Source organism: Phocoena phocoena, chromosome 19 (genome assembly GCF_963924675.1).
Source record: "Phocoena phocoena chromosome 19, mPhoPho1.1, whole genome shotgun sequence".
Lineage (NCBI taxonomy): Eukaryota > Metazoa > Chordata > Mammalia > Artiodactyla > Phocoenidae > Phocoena > Phocoena phocoena.
Genome location: NC_089237.1, coordinates 21,132,912 through 21,151,172, shown reverse-complemented (window position 1 = coordinate 21,151,172; position 18,261 = coordinate 21,132,912). Strand labels below are relative to the sequence as shown.

General features: G+C 41.0%; 1 protein-coding gene across 1 annotated transcript in view; it reads right to left on the bottom strand.

The window, feature by feature from the left end:
• The window catches only part of FBXL20 (F-box and leucine rich repeat protein 20), a 111,755-nt gene extending 97,047 nt beyond the window's left edge, over nucleotides 1-14,708 (bottom strand). Inside the window, exon 1 of the mRNA XM_065897811.1 lies at nucleotides 14,458-14,708. Within this exon, the coding sequence (XP_065753883.1) occupies nucleotides 14,458-14,499 (42 nt within the window). The 5' untranslated portion in view covers nucleotides 14,500-14,708. The remainder of the gene's footprint in view (nucleotides 1-14,457) is intronic.
• Between the last annotated feature and the right edge of the window lie 3,553 nt (nucleotides 14,709-18,261).

The following is an 18,261-nucleotide window of genomic DNA, read 5'->3' as shown; positions in this document are numbered from 1 at the left end:
ATGGGGATATATGTACATGTATAGCTGATTCACTCTGCTATAAAGCAGAAACTAACACACCACTGCAAAGCATTTATATCCCAATAAAGATGTTAAAAAAATAAAAAGGATAATGTGGAGCATATATATTCTCCCCTGGTTCCCAGCCTAATGTTGAATTGAATCCTGTAGTTTTTCATTTTGTTAATTCATCTCTGAAACAATATCGTTACTGGAAATACCGACAAGACCCCAGTCACTTGACAACAGCCAGAACATGTAAAGTATAGAAAAATAAAACTGGATCCTAGGTAGGTATATAGTATAGACAAGACTAAAAAGGTAATGTAGTGAATTATCACACATTTCATATAAATATATATTTGATAGCTGTTAGAAGGGTCAGATAGATCTTGGCCATAACTCCAGAACAGCTTGCATTTTATGGATGGGATCATTTTTAATGCAAATTTCAGATGATTTAAATAACTTAAACACTCTAGAAGATGGTAATATTGCTTCTTGGTATTCTTTCTGATATTAAAATTTTTTTATTCTACTAAACCTACTTGATCTTTATCTAGACATGTCTGTTTATTCATAAAATACTATATCCTAAATGTTTACTATTTTTCACTCAACAGTGGTATACTGCTACCTTTCATCTTTAATAATATATTATGATAAATTGAGTAAAATACTGCCCAGACTTTATACATCAAGCCTAAGAGCAAAACTTGCAAAGAGGCTGAACATGAAGCCTTATAAACTTATATTCAGGATTCTACAAATACTTATTATAAAACTTTTAGTATCTCACTCCTAGCTCTCATGAGGAAGAATTATAGTAAAGAAGGTAATCAAATCAGTTTTATTCAACATATGAATGATACACTAACAGCTTTTGCTACAAATGTAATTTATTACATAGGTATCTGAAAGGAATTTACAACTTAGCGTGATTTATCCAGAATATTTGTTCATGGCTGTTTAAGAGTTACTTAAGTTGGCTAGTAAGCCAAAGTACAGGTTCAATGCCCATGTTTTGCAGTCCCCACAAAATTAACTTTGCTCAATTCTTTTGCCACAAACTCAAGCGTTAATCAACCCTAACCAAACATCTTATAAATACTTGCTATGGATCAAAAGAATACCAATAGGTAAACTGTTCACAACAACCCATTCTCGGGGCTTCCCTGGTGGTGCAGTGGTTAAGAATCCGCCTGCCAATGCAGGGGACATGGGTTCGAGCCCTGGCCTGGGATGATCCCACATGCCACGAAGCAACTAAGCCAATGAGCCACAACCACTGAGCCTGTGCTCCAGGGCTCGTGAGCCACAACTACTGAGCCCATGTGCCACAACTACTGAAGCCTGTGCACCTAGAGCCCGTGCTCCACAACAAGAAAAGCCACTGCAATGAGAAGCCCGCGCACAGCAATGAAGAGTAGCCCCTGCTCGTCGCAACCAGAGAAAGCCCGTGCACAGCAACAAAGACCCAACCAACAAAGCCAAAAATAAAAATAAAAAATAATTTTATTTTATTTTTTTTTGCAGTATGCGGGCCTCTCACTGCTGTGGCCTTTCCCGTTGCGGAGCACAGGCTCCAGACGCGCAGGCTCAGCGGCCATGGCTCACGGGCCCAGCCACTCCACGCCATGTGGGATCTTCCAGGGCTGGGGCACGAACCCGTGTCCCCTGCATCGGCAGGCGGACTCTCAACCACTGCACCACCAGGAAAGCCCAAAAACATTTTTTTAATAAAATTAAAAAACCAACCCATTCTCAGCTGATTCACTTCACTGTACAGCAGAAACTAACACAACATTGTAAAGCAATTATACTCCAATGAATGAAAGAAAGAAAGAAAGAAAGAAAAAAGAAAAGAAAAAGGAAGCAAGCAAGCAAAAAAAAAAAATTCTCAGTCAGCATGCCCTAGAGGCAAGTATAAGAAACTTCAAGTCAACTGGATTAAAGTTCTGGCTTTTATACTCAGCTATTTAATGTTGGTAAAATAACAGCCTTCCAGAGTATCTGCTTTCCTACCTATAAAATAGCAGAAAAATATCCCCTACCTAACATACAAGATTTTTTTTTAAGTTCAAATGAAATCATAAATGGGAACATGTTCTTTAATGTGCAAAACACTATATTAAGTGGTTATTTAAGGCAGTTCAAAATATCTGCCCTACTAAAAGGAAGGTTAGCAGGATGCCCTCCATAAATGAGGGTCAGTATTATTCAGTCATTCATAAATTCCTTAACAAAATTTATTCTTTGCTTTAAAAACAAATAGAACAATATGTGTATAACTACCTACTATATAATTAATTCCTGGAATTACTGGTGAAAGTGTTACTTTCCTGTTACTCTTCTTCTAACCCTGTTTAATTTCTGCTTACATCTCTGAGAAATGTCCAGCTTTAGAGAAGAGCAGTTACTCTGATTAGCTCTATCATTAGTAGTCCCACTGTTCTGTTTCCCTAAAGATGTACCAGTAAAACCAAAGAAATTACTAATGAAAACATGCCTCTTTTCCCTTGGTTGTCCCTGGTACAGATAAGTGTAAGTAATTCATACCTGTACTTTTTAAAATAAATTTTGGACTTCCCTGGTGGCACAGTGGTTGAGAGTCCACCTGCCAATGCAGGGGACACGGGTTCGAGCCCTGGTCCGGGAAGATCCCACATGCCGCGGAGCAACTAAGCTGGTGCGCCACAACTGCTAAGCCTGCGCTCTAGAGCCCGCAAGCCACAGCTGCTGAGCCCATGTGCCACAACTACTGACGCCCACGCACCTAAAGCCCATGCTCCGCAACAAGAGAAGCCACTGCAAGGAGAAGCCCACATGTCACAATGAAGAGTAGCCCCCACTCGCCCCAACTAGTGAAAGCCTGCGTGCAGCAAATGAAGACCCAATGCAGCCAAAAATAAATAAATAAAAAATAAATTTAATAAAAAAATAAATTCTTACACCTGACAGTATAGTGCTAATATTTTTTAAAAGCAGCCTCAATGGATTTTTTCTTTTAAAAGCACTAAATAAAATGTAATGCGTCTCATATAAGCAGTATGAGGATCACGGAAAGTGTGAATGCTTTTCATGAAATTGGTTCTTATCACGCTCCCATATAGCTACCACTGCATTTACCAGAACCCACTAAATTATTTTTTTCATGCAGTTTTCTTGTTAACTAGACAACAAACTCCCTGAGGAAAAGACAATGCTTTGGAGCAGCTCTGTACCTCTAACACCTATCAATATCTGACACATATTCGTGCTAAATAAAATCTGAACAGAACTGAACTATCAATACCATGCCCTGGTTTTTTCTTTTTAATTAATTAATTTACTTATTTTTAGCTGTGTTGGGTATTCGTTGCTGCGCAGGGGCTTTCTCTAGTTGCAGCGAGCGGGGGCTACTCTTTGTTGAGGTGCGAGGGCTTCTCACTGCAGTGGCTTCTCTTGTTGCAGAGCACGGGCTCTAGGCATGCAGGCTTCAGTAGTTGTGGCACGCGGGCTCAGTAGTTGTGGCTCACGGGCTCTAGAGCTCAGGCTCAGTAGCTGTGGCACACGGGCTTAGTTGCTCCGCAGCATGTGGGATCTTCCCGGACCAGGGTTCGAACCCGTGTCCCCTGCATTGGCAGGCGGATTCTTAACCACTGCACCACCAGGGAAGCCCGCCCTGGTTTTCTATAATGAGATTTTCTGTGCCCCGGACAAGGTCAGATAAGCTTTGCTGAGTTCCCAGACATATTCGTTCTTGGTAGTTTGAGAGGCTGTAGTGGGGTGTGGTGGTTTCATTAGTAAAACTGAATGTATCTGATTCATGTAAAATGTACAAGTTGTAAAAGAACTGTATTTTAGATGCTATACATTAAATATTGCTCCTGTTTCTAGGGCTAAAACATCTAGGATAGGATATAAACTTACGAAGAGATATTGGTTTTCTAATGGCAAATCTATGGTATGTAAATTGATTTCCCCGGGGAGTTCAGCTTGCAAATACAAGTTAACTTTGTACTCTTTATCCCAGTGTTTCAAGGGATTAGTACTGTACAACAAACTTCACTGGTGATTCTGATTAGACATTCAGGTTGTTACTTATTTATCTCTACTATGGAATTCAGCTGCCATAAATTAAATTTAGTTTCATTTATTTCTCCTTAATATTACCATTTCTTTATTTATTTCTCCTTAATAATACCCATTTAACTCAGGGAGTACTAGAGGTTTTAGGTTTAATCTTTTTTGTTTCTATTGAGGTATAATTGGCATACAACATTATATTAGGTTTAATTTTTAAATTAAACCTAATTTGTATTAAGACAGGGAAATAGATATTGGAAATCTTAAGACAGGGAAATAGATATTGGAAATCTTATTTTAGAGCTGTAAAGACAGAGAAGTAAGTGGTTTTCCCCAGCGTTCAGTTTGAGTTCACAGTACTGTCAACATTAGGCCCCTTGAGTTCTTGATTCCTATAGGCCAAACTTTTCTGTCTGGACCATTTAGGGCCTATAATCCACCTTCTGAGGCAAAAAATCTAAATACAATTTTTCTTTCTTAAGGAACGTGTTGACCTCAGTAAAACTGCATTTTTTGTTGTTCTGTAGATCTAGATTTGGGAAGCTGTTTTTGTATAACTCCAGTCAGCTGTGACTAAGAACACTGAATATAAAGTCCTTTATCTTCCTGAAGTTACCATTCATGATAATGTTAGGAAAGCTACATTATTAAATAAATGCTTTAACTTATCCAAGGATACTTCCAAAATATATCATGTTTCCTTCCTACAAATGGGTTGCAGAAGTAAGTTATGATGTGATTTTTGCAACAAGAGTGTCTTCAAATGAAGGACATGTAAATAATTTTCCAAATAAACTGATAAGGATGAGTGTGGGGCAAGGGTATTAGCAATGCGGTGCTCTTTTAAAAAAATAAATGCATCCCTACTTACTTGTCCATGTTCAGTCATGCCATAGCTTTATTTTCTACAAATCAGAGACGGAAGAATGACCAGTTTCTGGGGTAAAAGCTGACTGTTTTAAATGTCAACTTACAATTTAGTTCCAGATTCTCATCTTAGGAGACATATGTCCACATTTGCCTAACAATGAATGCAATAATGGTTACAGTATAAACTCCAAATTGAAACACTGTTAATTACTGTTCAACTACATTGGTTAAAATTCATAGATGTTCCTGTTCAATAAACCTGATATATAAAATTGAATCAGATGAAAAGAAATCATTAGTTACATTCTTTCCTTTGTAATACACCTTTTCCCAGCCAGGGTTCAAACTCAGACTTCAAAGCTAATGCTCTTATATAGGTTCTCTATATATAAATACATAAATTCCATAAATATTAAAAACTGAATCATAACACCCTAAACTCCAGGATATCACACAATCATATCCATTTCTCACTCCCTTGGCAAAGGTCATTTGGACAGATACACCATAGTTGTATATACATATACATGTACATATGGTTTACACGTACTTGTGGTATATACACATACCATACTTTTTGTCTTTTTCTTTTGCCAGTGCCCACCTCCATTTTTATCAAAATTCAGTGCAAAAACAAGCAGGAATCCAAAGCAGAATATAGGTTCAGGTCACAAAGGCTAAGTAAGTGTTTTGTGTTTAACAGCAGTTAAAAACAAAGAAATGTAAGAACACTGGCAATAAATTGAATATCTAATATCCAACTCACAGCAAGCTGGGGGATTTATTTACAGAGAATCACAGAATTTCCATGTGAGAAGGAACCTTAAAGTTCAGACAGTGGGGTCCAGAAAGGCAATTAACCCAAGGTCACATAGATACACACGTGTATGTGTATGTAAAATACATACACGTGTACTTCATAGTTCAGAAGTTACTTCCCCCTGTAAAATCCTAAAGACATCCTCTTAACGTTTTCATTTTCTTTTTTTTAAATTAATTAATTTATTTTATATTATTTTTTGTCTGCATTGCATCTTTGTTGCTGCACATGGGCTTTCCCTAGTCGCAGTGAGCAGGGCTACTCTATCTATCTATCTATCTATCTATCTATCTATCTATCTATTTATGGCTGTGTTGGTTCTTCGTTTCCGTGCAAGGGCTTTCTCTAGTTGTGGCAAGCGGGGGCCGCTCTTCATTGCGGTGCGCGAGCCTCTCACTATCGCGGCCTCTATTGTTGTGGAGCACGGGCTCCAGATGTGCAGGCTCAGTAATTGTGGCTCACGGGCCCAGCTACTCTGCGGCATGTGGGATCCTCCCAGACCAGGGCTCGAACCCGTGTCCCCTGCATTGGCAGGTGGATTCTTAACCAATGCGCCACCAGGGAAGCCCCAGAGCTACTCTTCATTGCGGTGTGCAGGATACTCATTGTGGTGGCTTCTCTTGTTGCGGAGCACAGACTCCAGGCACGTGGGCTTCAGTGGTTGTGGCACATGGGCTCAGTAGTAGCTGTGGCTCACGGGCTCTAGAGCACAGGCTCAGTAGTTGTGGCGCACGGGTTTAGTTGCTCTGCATCATGTGGGATCTTCCCAGACCAGGGCTCGAACCCGTGTCCCCTGCATTGGCAGGAGGATTCTTAACCACTGCGCCACCAGGGAAGTCCCATCTTAATGTTTCCATCCTCTCCTTACTCAAATTAATTTCAAAATTAGAACATTAAAGTACATAGATGATCTAGTTCAAAAAATAAGATGACAAAAAAATGGATAACATATTCTAACAAAAAACTCTGGAAAACCTTGCAGCTAACATTTATAGTTAACATTAAATTGTTAATTTTCTCTTTTTTTTAACATCTTTATTGGAGTATAATTGCTTTACACTGTTACGTTAGTTTCTGGTTTATAACAAAGTGAATCAGCTATAGGTATACATATATCCCCATATCCCCTCCCTCTTGTGTCTCCCTCCCACCCTCCCTACCCCACCCCTCTAGGTGCTCTCAGGGAGCTGGTCTCCCTGTGCTATTCGGCTGCTTCCTACTAGCTATCTATTTTACATTTGGCAGTGTATATATGTCAATGCCATTCTCTCACTTCGTCCCAGCTTACCCTTCCCCCTCCCTGTGTCCTCAAGTCCATTCTCTATGTCTGCATCTTTATTCCTGTCCTGCCCCTAGGTTCTTCAGAAATATTTTTTTTTAACTGTTAATTTTCAAGGAACTGCAAATCCCTTCTCTTTTTTTTCCCTTCACCCCACCCACCTCAAAAAAGGAAAAAAGGAAACAAAGAACAAAACAAATCTGGCTCTTCGCTGGTAACTGCAATTCAGGATACAGGCAGTTGGCGATGAACTTTCCAGGGCCTAAACTGTCAACCAAGGATGACAGAAGCATAAAAGAAGAGGTACTCTACATTTAAAAACCTGCCCTAATCTAGAAATTTACTGCTTTCTTTTTGCCTGTCCCTCCTGCCACATAAATACCTTCATACTGCATATAGTAAAAAAAAAAAAAAAAAAAAGTACTCAGAATAGCTATACCTATGGCATATTCTTATTATTGTAAATTGTAGTAAAACTGAGAATGCTTTTCCATTTTTTACTTTTGAATGATCGTGAAGAGTTAGTATATGCACCCCTTGTTGTTCTAACCCATTCTGAAAGTACAACTCTTTTCATGTCAGCAAAGATCTCCCACTTTCTCAGTCCCCGAGATATCTATTTCTTCTTGGTGGGAAAATAAAACAAAGAAACCCTTGGCTACAAATTCTAAGGTAGGGAATAAACCACAGTCTGACTCTGAATTCTTGAGTTTTGTCTGTGCATGTACCCATAATCATCCACTCTTGTTAAAATATAATTAATTTATAACTCTTTAAGTCATGTAGGAAATATTATATAAAAGTAAAGTAGCAGAATAAATCAAAAATAAATAAATGATCGTGAAATTATATCTGCCTGCATCCTTCAGTTAATCAGAAAGTTACACTCACCAACAAATATCACAATAGTTTTTACATTTGATTATATAAAACTGGGCAGGCATTCGATGTATTGCCAACCTTCACCTCCTTGTTACTAGATATGATTTCTGTCTTAGCACCAAAGTAATGCATAAAATCAATTTACTTTCAGTGTTCTATTTCCCTTTTTTTACTTTTTACTAGAAATTCCTGGGATCAAGGACAAAGATGACAGAAGACATTGCCAATATATGTTTCATAACTGACTAAACCCTTGTCTATCATGTTTTAATAGGTGACTTTTACCTCAGAGCAACTTAGAAGACAGCAAAATGGATTAAATTACTTACATTTCCACCTGATTACAACTGTCAGATATGAGGCTTATTAAAGCCAACAGAATATCACAAAATCAAATTGGAGGAAATATGATTCAGGAATAAATAGGTTACTTACCTATAGCTTTAAATCACATGCCTGCTAAATCGTTACTCGATATGTGCTGAAAATAACTAGCCAGCAAAGCCATTCTTTTAACAGAAATAGTCTTCAAAAGCTAATGCAAATCTGTTTTGGATTTATTACATTTGAATACATACCTTTCTTTTTAAAGTTATATAATAAAGCAACATGAATCAAGCATAAATACTACTGCATAGTTCAATACCACCACCTACTGTAGTTGCTATTAAGTTAAAATCATTTTTATCAAATGGGTTCAAGTGCATTAAGACATAAAACTATAAAACCACAGGTGGATGCCTTCATTTTTCTGAGGCAATTTTTGGGTAGGGGTCTGATCTAAGAATCCACTAAGCCTGGGATATTAAATAGGAAAACAGTGTAAAGACAACTGCACAAGCAGCTAAATTTGGTCAGTTTAAGGGCATTCTTTCTTCTTCCTCCCTCCCTTGGATTTTCCTGGTGTAACGGAATATTTTATTTTGGACATCTAAAAATACCTTGCAAGACCACAGTATTAGTTAGATTACTGAAATTTTTAATTTAGTTTCCAATCTGTCACCAGTTGGGAAACAGTAATCTAAGGGCTAGCAATAACAAAAGTACTCATTAATTTAGAAGACAAATGAGACCAAAATTTCAAAAGAGGCAACTCTGAGGATGAAAATAGAAGGATTTTTTAAAATTAAGATTAAAAAACAACACCAGTACTAACAGCTAAAACTGACAAAAGGCCTAGAACATGAAGACATGACTTTAAAAGTGTGGATACTTCTAACAGAAATACTGCTTTAATGAATGAAAATCTTCAATGTAGAAACAGATTACATCGGGGCTTCCCTGGTGGCACAGTGCTTGAGAATCCGCCTGCCAATGCAGGGGACACGGGTTGAGCCCTGGTCCAGGAAGATCCCACACGCCACAGAGCAACTAAGCCCGTGTGCCACAACTACTGAGCCTGTGCTCTAGAGCCCGTGAGCCACAACTACTGAGCCCGCGTGCCACAACTACTGAAGCCCGTGCGCCTAGAGCCCATGCTCCGCAATGAGAAGCCACCGCAATGAGAAGCCCGCGCACCGCAACAAAGAGTAGCCCCTGCCCGCCGCAACTAGGGAAAGCCCGCACGCAGCAGCGAAGACCCAACACAGCCAAAAATGAATAAATAAGATAAATACATTTATTTTTTAAAAAAGAACTAGATCACATCTTATAACTAGGATTAAATATCAACAATACATGTTGTGAAGTTTTTGCCAAGTTAAAAAAATTTAATGACTTAATGGAAAGCATAATTTTCAATACATAACTGTTTATCTTATATATACTGTAGCAAGACACAAACATATGTTTATTTTAAATAATGAATGACTACAATATAAGTACATGATACAGTGTACTGTGCTTCAAAAGGACCCATGATTATACAATAAAGAAATATCAGTAACACTATTAAAAAAAGGACAGATTGTCTGAATGGGCCTAAAAAGCCCAGACTTTTAATTTGGATTTTCCACAGTAATGTTAGATAATTGCTTTCAAACCAATCTCTAAAGCATTAAAAACAAAATTCCTTAGTTTTACTAGTACTCTTTCCCATTGCAAGGCCTTTCAAATAGAGTGACACAAATGACTCTCACCCACTGGAAAATATAACATTTTCCACATGCACCAACTTGGAAAATATGGTTATTTACTATGCAGAATGTTCTTTAGGTTAGAAGATAAAACCTTAAGGGAGAAAAAGGGTCATTACTGCAGTCTTAACTGTACTGTGTGACTGAGCCTACAAACTTTAACAAAATACTGGAGTGGCTATTTCAGAAGAAAGGACCAAGGTCGGCTTTTATTCAAAAATTACAGATTCATAGGATCTGGAACAAAAGGAACCTTAATAATTGATTCTAACTCCCTTTTCTTACAGAAGAGGTAAATGACCAAACCAGAGAAGTGAAAAGAGATGACCAAAGCTACAGTTAGTTGGTGACAAAAATCAAGGTTATCTAATACCCAGTTCTCTTAACTCCCAAAGCAGTATTTTCTTTCTGCCACAAAACAGTTTATGATTTTTCTTATTTTGGACAAATTGAAGCAATAAAATGAAGCAGGTAAAGAAATATTACAACCTAATCATACAAACTGCAGTATTACAGATTTATCAGAGAGGCAGTGAGGTATAATGAAAAACAATAATGAACAGGGATTCAAAATACCCAAATTGGAACTCATCACTTCCTAGCTATGTGAGTCTTAACATCTCCAGGCACTGATTAAACTGTAAAATGGTATGTGAATGTCAGTGGATGTTACCACTATAACTTTTTTTTTTAAGTTATGCCTTTTAATAAACCCAAATAAGAATTTTTCCTCCAATAATACTACATTCTTATAATGGAGCTACTAAGAATATGACAAGTAGAGAGTCTTAACTGAAAAAAATCTAAACTTGGATTCAAGGGCTAGCTTAGATATTTACACATATCTGTCATTAATTTCACTATGTTAAGATAGCGTTGGCAACAGCACTTAAAATGAAGGATAGCTGTATTCTCTCGATAGCAAAAGCAAAATAAAATATACTGGATGAAGAACTTTAGGAAAGCTCTTTTCCACACATTTTATGGGCTTTTATACTATGTTATGCTAAAAACAGAGCAGAATGATAGAGTGGAGTAAAAAAAAAATTGCAGATTGGAATCTTGGCTCCCAATAATACTAGCTGTGCAACTTGAATACTTCTTGGGCCCTAGCTTTCCTCAAAAGAGAATTGTGAGAATTAGAAGTAACTAAGGTAAGACATCTAGCTCAGTGCACCTGGCATACAGGACATATTTAATAATCATTATTAAAGTTGAAAGGAAATTATCAAAATTTGCCACAAAACAAAGTGTACTGCAAGTAATATAAAAGTATTTGGGGCTTCCCTGGTGGCGCAGTGGTTGAGAGTCTGCCTGCCGATGCAGGGGACTCGGGTTCGTGCCCTGGTCCCGGAGGATCCCACATGCCGTGGAGCGTCTGGGCCCGTGAGCCATGGCTGCTGAGCCTGCGCGTCCGGAGCCTGCGCTCCGCAACGGAAGAGGCCACAACAGTCAGAGGCCCGCGTACCGGAAAAAAAAAAAAAAAAAAAAAAAGTATTTTAATGAATTTCAATTAGAAGACTAAGACAATTCAGTACGCATTATGTTAACTTATAAGGGTTATTATAGTACAGATTTAATGCCAAAGTGATACAGCAAAGAACAACAATAATTTTCACACCTCCATATCTTTTTTAAACTCTTTTATCCAACAGTCATCTACTTGGCTATTCTACAGGATACTACATAGCTGCCTAACAGGTACTCTTCTCCCTTGATTTTAACTTAAAATTTTTTTTTCTACAACTCTACCCCTGAGTGTGAGATTTAAAGTGTGTGGCCTTCACTTACAACATCCAAAAGCATAATACACAGAATATTCCCTAAAAAAGGTTTTAAAGAATTAAATAAAAAACAATAAGCTTTAGTTATCTTCTGCCCAGAAAAAAAAATGTGGCCAAGAAAACAATCTTTCACTTTTTGTATTAACCATAACTAATTTGAAATTAGTTGTTATATATTTGCTATAGAAATTTCCTGCACTCACAAAAATTTTCAGAGCTATCTGCTTACAATCATAAAATTATCAGTCCTTTAAAAACCTCTGATTTCTGAGAATTAAAAAAATAATTTGATGTAAATATTTTAGATATGAAAAGGCTGCTTCATCTTATCTACATCTTTTATCCATTGAAAGTAAATATTTAAAATGTTTTCAACGAATTAGCAAGGTTTATTACTTCATGAGAGACCAAAGTTTATTGCTTTATTACCTGTAAATTAGGTCATTAAGGGGTAAATGACTTTAAGAAACATCAGACAATGAAACTCATTAACACATATTTCCAGTCCCTTCTCATTTGTATTTCAGCATGAACACTGCACTTCATAATAAGAGTAGCCTTTTGTTTACAAATAAACACTGCAGCAGAAGGAGTTTTCCCTCCCTTTTTATCTTAGACATGTTCAGAAAACTTTAGTTGTACCAATCAAGGTAAACAGACATGCTTGCAGGACTTCCCAGGTAGCACAGTAGTTAAGAACCCGCCTGCCAATTCAGGGGACACGGGTTCAAGCCCTGGTCCAGGAAAATCCCACATGTTGCGGAGCAACTAAGCCCATGCGCCAGAACGAGCCGGTGTGCTGCAACTACTGAAGCCCACGTGCCTAGACCCCGTGCTCTGCAACAAGACAAGAAACCACAATGAGAAGCCTGCACAGCACAATGAAGAGTAGCCCCCGCTCGCCACAACTAGAGAAAGCCCGCGTGCAGCAACTAAGACCCAATGCAGGCAAAAATAAAAATAAATAAATAAATTTATTTAAAAAACCCAGACATGCTCAAGAAAGCAATACATTCTCTTATTATTTTAGTACCACCAGTACAGATAAACTACAAATTAAAATATAAGATAATTACAAAAACAGGATATAGCAACGCATTTTTAAAGCACAAACTACAAAGAACTCTTTCCAACAATTACTCACACAACCTAAAAGTGAATAGCAAAATGATAAAGAGCTGACTGTAATGGCAAAAGGCCATCCTCCACTCAATTCTTCAGCATTTGGGTTTCCCTTTGAAGATTTCTGTTAACTGCTAAATATCTATTCAGTAACTTTAATGGCAGTCTGGACTTTTACAGTAGTACTGAATAGGAAACCATCATAAATTAAGTTTACTGGGTCTCTCTACACTAGGGCAACATAAAATTCTATTAAACACCAAACCATATCTACTATAATAATTTCTTCCCATGATGAAGTTAAATATGAAAACTCTAAGGAGACCAATTCCTTGATTTTTCTCCACTCCTGGCCTGCAACAGTAACACTGTAGCTCTGCAGTTAAACTCTCCCCAACACTCCCTGTCTTGATCTTTATGGGCAAATTAAAATATTTTTCCCATAAGCATAAAAAGAAATCAAGGAATAGACTAAACTGAAGACCTTAGGTAACAATTTCATCCTCTGCAACTAGTTGGCAAGCTTCCAGAAACTTCTGTCTCACCGTCTTACAATTTCATCCTTCAAATGGAAATGAAGAAAAACACCAAGTGAGATGTACACTGAGCTGTGAGTGATCCCAGGTCAGCCTGATTCTCTGCCAAAAAAGGCCAGGCAACATTTACTCTTCTTGCTGTAGTTTCTTTCTCTTTCTTATCCCCTCAAAAAACCTTCCCGTATATTACTATACTACTGTAATTCACCTGTAGCTATGATACTTCACTTCCCAAAGGAACCACTTCCTGACACTGACTACTCTCTAAAGACGCTTTCGGATGTTTTATTTCCTCACCCATTCCTTAATTCCATTATTATAAACCTCTCTCGCCAGAGGTGGAGTTCTTAGAGACAAAGAGACTTGAATGGATTTTAAGTCTCTCAGACCTTCGTCCCAACCTCAAAGCCTGTACACGTCTAAGAGTTCCCAGAAACAATGAGCTACAAAAGTACAGACTAAACGGGAAAGAAGAGGAAGTATCAGAACAATACCCAAAGCAAACAGCACCGAAAACCCGTGGTCGTCTCTATCATCTCAGTCTACCACCCCCACTTCCCTAGTTTAACCAAGGTCTCTCAAACTCGGAGAAAAGCCCCCTGGCCCATAATTTCCCCCTCGCTTCACGAAGAAAGTGGCAGAAAGAAAAGAAGCTAGCTCCCTCCGGTCGATCGGAGCTGTGATGCTTTTTCTGCCGGGTGAAGGGAGGCAAGCCAAGGGTTGTGTAAAGAATGGAAAGCTGAGTGATACTGGGGGGAGGGGGAATTAGGGCGCCAGAGCTAATCCCCCGCCGGGGCCCCGCTGGTGGAAGAGGCAGGAGGCGACCGGTCGGGAGGAAGAGGGAAGCCGGGCTGCACTGGGCTTTCGGGTCGCGAGAAGGGGGAGAGAAGTCTGGCAGTCCTAGAGGCCGGGGGGTGACGGCGCCAGACAAGGGAGGAGGCTCAGTGCGGAGCGAATTTTTCGGGGCACGAGAGAGGGAATCGCCTTCCTCCCGCCACCCTAGCCCCCTCCAAGCGCACACCTCAAACCTGCTCTTGGTCACTCCGTTCACGTCCCTCCTCATGGGGCCGGCGGGTGCGGCCGGGGCCGGGCGCTGCGGCGTGCGGAGTGCAAAGACTGGGGGCCCCGGGCAGGCCCGGGAGTTCCGGCACCGAGAGGAGGCAGAGGAGCTGCGGGCAGGGGCCGTCGGCGGGGAGGAGAGACCTCTCGACTCCGTCAGGGCCTCCTCCACCTCCCGCGGTGTGGCGACGACGGCTCGTCGCTAGCTCTTCTCTCTCCTCAGCCTCAACTTCAACCCAAAACAAAAACACTCCCCACCTACCAGCAACGCCGCTCCTCATTGGGCAGAGCCGCCCGGGCCTCGGAACTGCGTGGGGAGGGGGAGGAGGAGGAGCGCGCGTCGGCGGCGGCGGCGGCGGCGGCGGCGGCGGCGCAGGACCACCCCTCCCCCACCCCCGGGTGCAGCCGGCTACCATCAGCCCGGGAGCAGCTGGAGTGCGGCGGCGGCGGCGGCGGCGGCGGTGGCACGAGCCCGCTCTCGCCTCCAAGGCAGGAAAGCCCACCGCGAGAAGGAGAGGCAGGGAAGTGCCTGTGTGTCTGTGTGTATTTATGTATGGGAGGGGCTGTGGGGCGGATGCGAGTGCGCGCGTGCTCGCCGACCGGTGAGAGAGGAGAAAGCAGGACAACTGCACACAGCACCCGAGCCCACTCTCCTCTCCTCCGCGGGCAAACAGCACGCACCAACTCACTAAGCACTTGAGCTGTCTGTCTTGTCCTCCCAGCCCCCTAAGTCTTGTCGCTTCCGCGGTAGCCTGTGCTGGCACACATGTCCTTCCCAGCCACCCAACTCCCTTCCCCTATCACTCACTGTCGCCTTGAACCCAAAGTGCAGCAGGCGGTCCCTACTCGGAGCCATTTTCCTCGTCTCTGGTTGTCTCTAGATTGGGGCAGTGCTGCTGCTGCCGCCGCCGCCGCCGCCGCCGCCGCCGTTGTTGCTGCCGCCTCCCCCGCCCCCGTGAATTGCATTACCGGGTGTTGCAGGGAGGCTTGGGGGGCCGCTGCGGAGCGTGGATCTTCCTGTGCATGGATCAGGAGGACAGGGGGACAATTGTGCTGCCCTCTACTCCGGGAACGTGCGGCAAGGCCGCACCTCGTGCCTTGGGGTCAGGGGGTGCAGTGCAGGAGCTGGGCTACCATTCCTTTAGCCGGGGGAGGGGCGCGCTTTGGTGGAGGTGGGGGCGGGTGAGGCAGAAAGGCCTCGGCTTCACCCACTCCTCCGCCGCCCGACCGCCGCAGGCACCCAATGGGCTCTAGTGCCTACCCGCCCTCCAATCAGGGCTCTGGTTGGTGAGAACCTGATCCTGACGCCACTTTGGCGGGAGAAACAAGCGTGTCTGAAGGAGCAGGCGGGGGGCGCTTGCCCAGCCGTAACATTCCTTATGACTCTTTCTATAGAAGCTAGATTGTGTCATATTATACTTTAGCAACCCCAGCCCTCAAGGTCTCAAAACTTATGATCTAATTTCTATGAATTAACGAATAAGAGTTTACCCTTAGAGCGACAAACTACAGAATTGTATCCCAAAGATAAAATATTAGAAACTATCATAAATTCTAGCAGTTCTGGCTGGACCACTTCTAACTGTATTACAAAGTAGATGTGTTTGTCTTCTTACCTCTTTTCACTTGCCCATTCAGTGACTGGCTTATTAGGAATGTCTGATTAAGAGATGAGCTTATTTAAGAGCAACTAGTGCTGGAGATCTTTTAAAATAGGCATATTTTTCCTGGAAGGCTTATTAACAAACTCTTCAAGAACTTTAAAAAAATTTTTTATCCTAGAAAGGGCTTCCTAAGGAACCCAGCTTCAGAAACTCATTCTCAGGCCCACAAAGCCAGGTCTAGATGTTACAGCCTCCTCCTGTCCCAGATACTTTTACTGTTATTGCTTCACTTCAGTCAAATAAGAACAGCATTTTAGTTGCATCTCATCTAAGAGCAGTTTTCTCCCAGCAAGCACTGCTGATGAATTTAGTGACGAAGGCCTGCAAAAGTTAGTAAAACTGGCTTGAGCAGATAAATCAGAAGAAAACTTTCACGGGTCTGTTTCCCTAATTTCAATTATACTTTCCAGTTAATTTCAAGTAATACTCAGCAAAGACTTTTACTTTGTTAATTAAAATTTTTTGACTGGACTTTTAAAAAGCTGAATAAACAAAAATTATTCAAAGGTTAAAAATTTATTACACATAGGCATGTTGCTTTTTATCAAAGAAATTTATTCGCATGTAAATAAACACGTTTTTGTAATGTTTGGGGGGAAAAAAATCCCACAGATTTTTATCTACTTTCAAAAAAATGAAAAACCCCCAAGTATTTACAGAACGGCCATATGCACAGAAAATCAAATTTGAAAAGATTTTAGAAAAGACCCTCCCCATCTGCTCCTGATGTACATTTTTGAAACAAAATTTAAAGCTCAGCTTTTGCAACTGAGCATGTTTCCCAACCTAGCTTCTGATATGTTAAGTACTTCCTACCCCTCAAAAAACTAACTCAAGGGTAGAAATCAGGGGGGAGGGAGATTGTGGGGGGGGAAAGGTAAAAGAAAATGAGATTGCTTAGGGATTGTGAATAATGAGTTTCCTATACTGGAATCTGCTTTAAGTGACTCAGCTGGATACTATGACTCACTGGCTCCCTGGAAGGTTTCTTTTGAGAATTCATAATAGTGCTGCCCTAAATTTTCAGACCTAGGCCTTAAGGAAAATCCTTCCAAGAGCCACCAATCTCAAGCCTAGTTTTGGCCATTATATCCTGCTTCATTCCCACTGCCTCCCCCCCAATACTTGTTTTAAAAGAAATTGATTTTTGAACCTGGAATCTTCATGTACATCAGAGCAGGTTTTGACCAAGAACCCCTAACATGAAGCCAAAAGACAGAAGAGGAATCAGGTCAAACTAAGAATACATAAAGACTCCAGCAGCAGAAGATAGGTAGAAGTTGACTTCATGTCCTTGCCGTCTTTTGAAACAGGAGAATGAGTACACCTAGACAGGAGGGAGGTGTCCCAGGCTTGGTTTATTCTGCCTCTTCTCCTCCACCCTGTGGAGAAATGCAGTGCTCCCTGGTTCTCAGGCAGGGTGAAGCAGTTTAGCCCCGGCTCCCTGTTAAGCAAGTTCAGATGCTGGGTCAGTGTGTGGGGTGTGCCCATCGACAAGTCAGGGGCTTATCCTTCATCCAGATCCTAACTCGGGATTCTTTGATCTGGGATGAAGACAGAAAGAGAGAAAAAGCTTCCCAGTTTACTCATTTTGGTATTTGTTGGCTCTGCTTGGGGGAGCTGAGCCCCTGATACTATGCAGTACATTCCCCATAAGATTTTCCCCACCCAGACCAACTTAAAAACCATTTTTTTTTTTCCTGCAGAAACCAATGGGATAGGATTCAAAACTAGGTGAGAAATCCAACCTGGTTGTGTGTCTGAGAGGCTGCTACTGTATCAGCATCACAAGATAAAGCACTCTGGTATCACCTTGCCCATGTCCTCCTTAGTGTCACCCAAGACATTTGACTCTGATACGGTAACCGATAACTTTTCTTGCTCCACTTTGCAATGTTTCGTTTCCTACTTCTTATTACCTTGGGACACAAAAGTGGCAGAGTTGTTGTGAGCTGATGACCAGAAAAGGGAGAACACTAAAGGAAATCAGAGACAGTCAGGAAAGAAAGCCAAAGCTGATTTTCCAACTCTATGCTAACTCCAACCTGCAGAAAGGGATGAATATAGAAATCTTCAATATCTGATGAAGTCACTCCATTTAT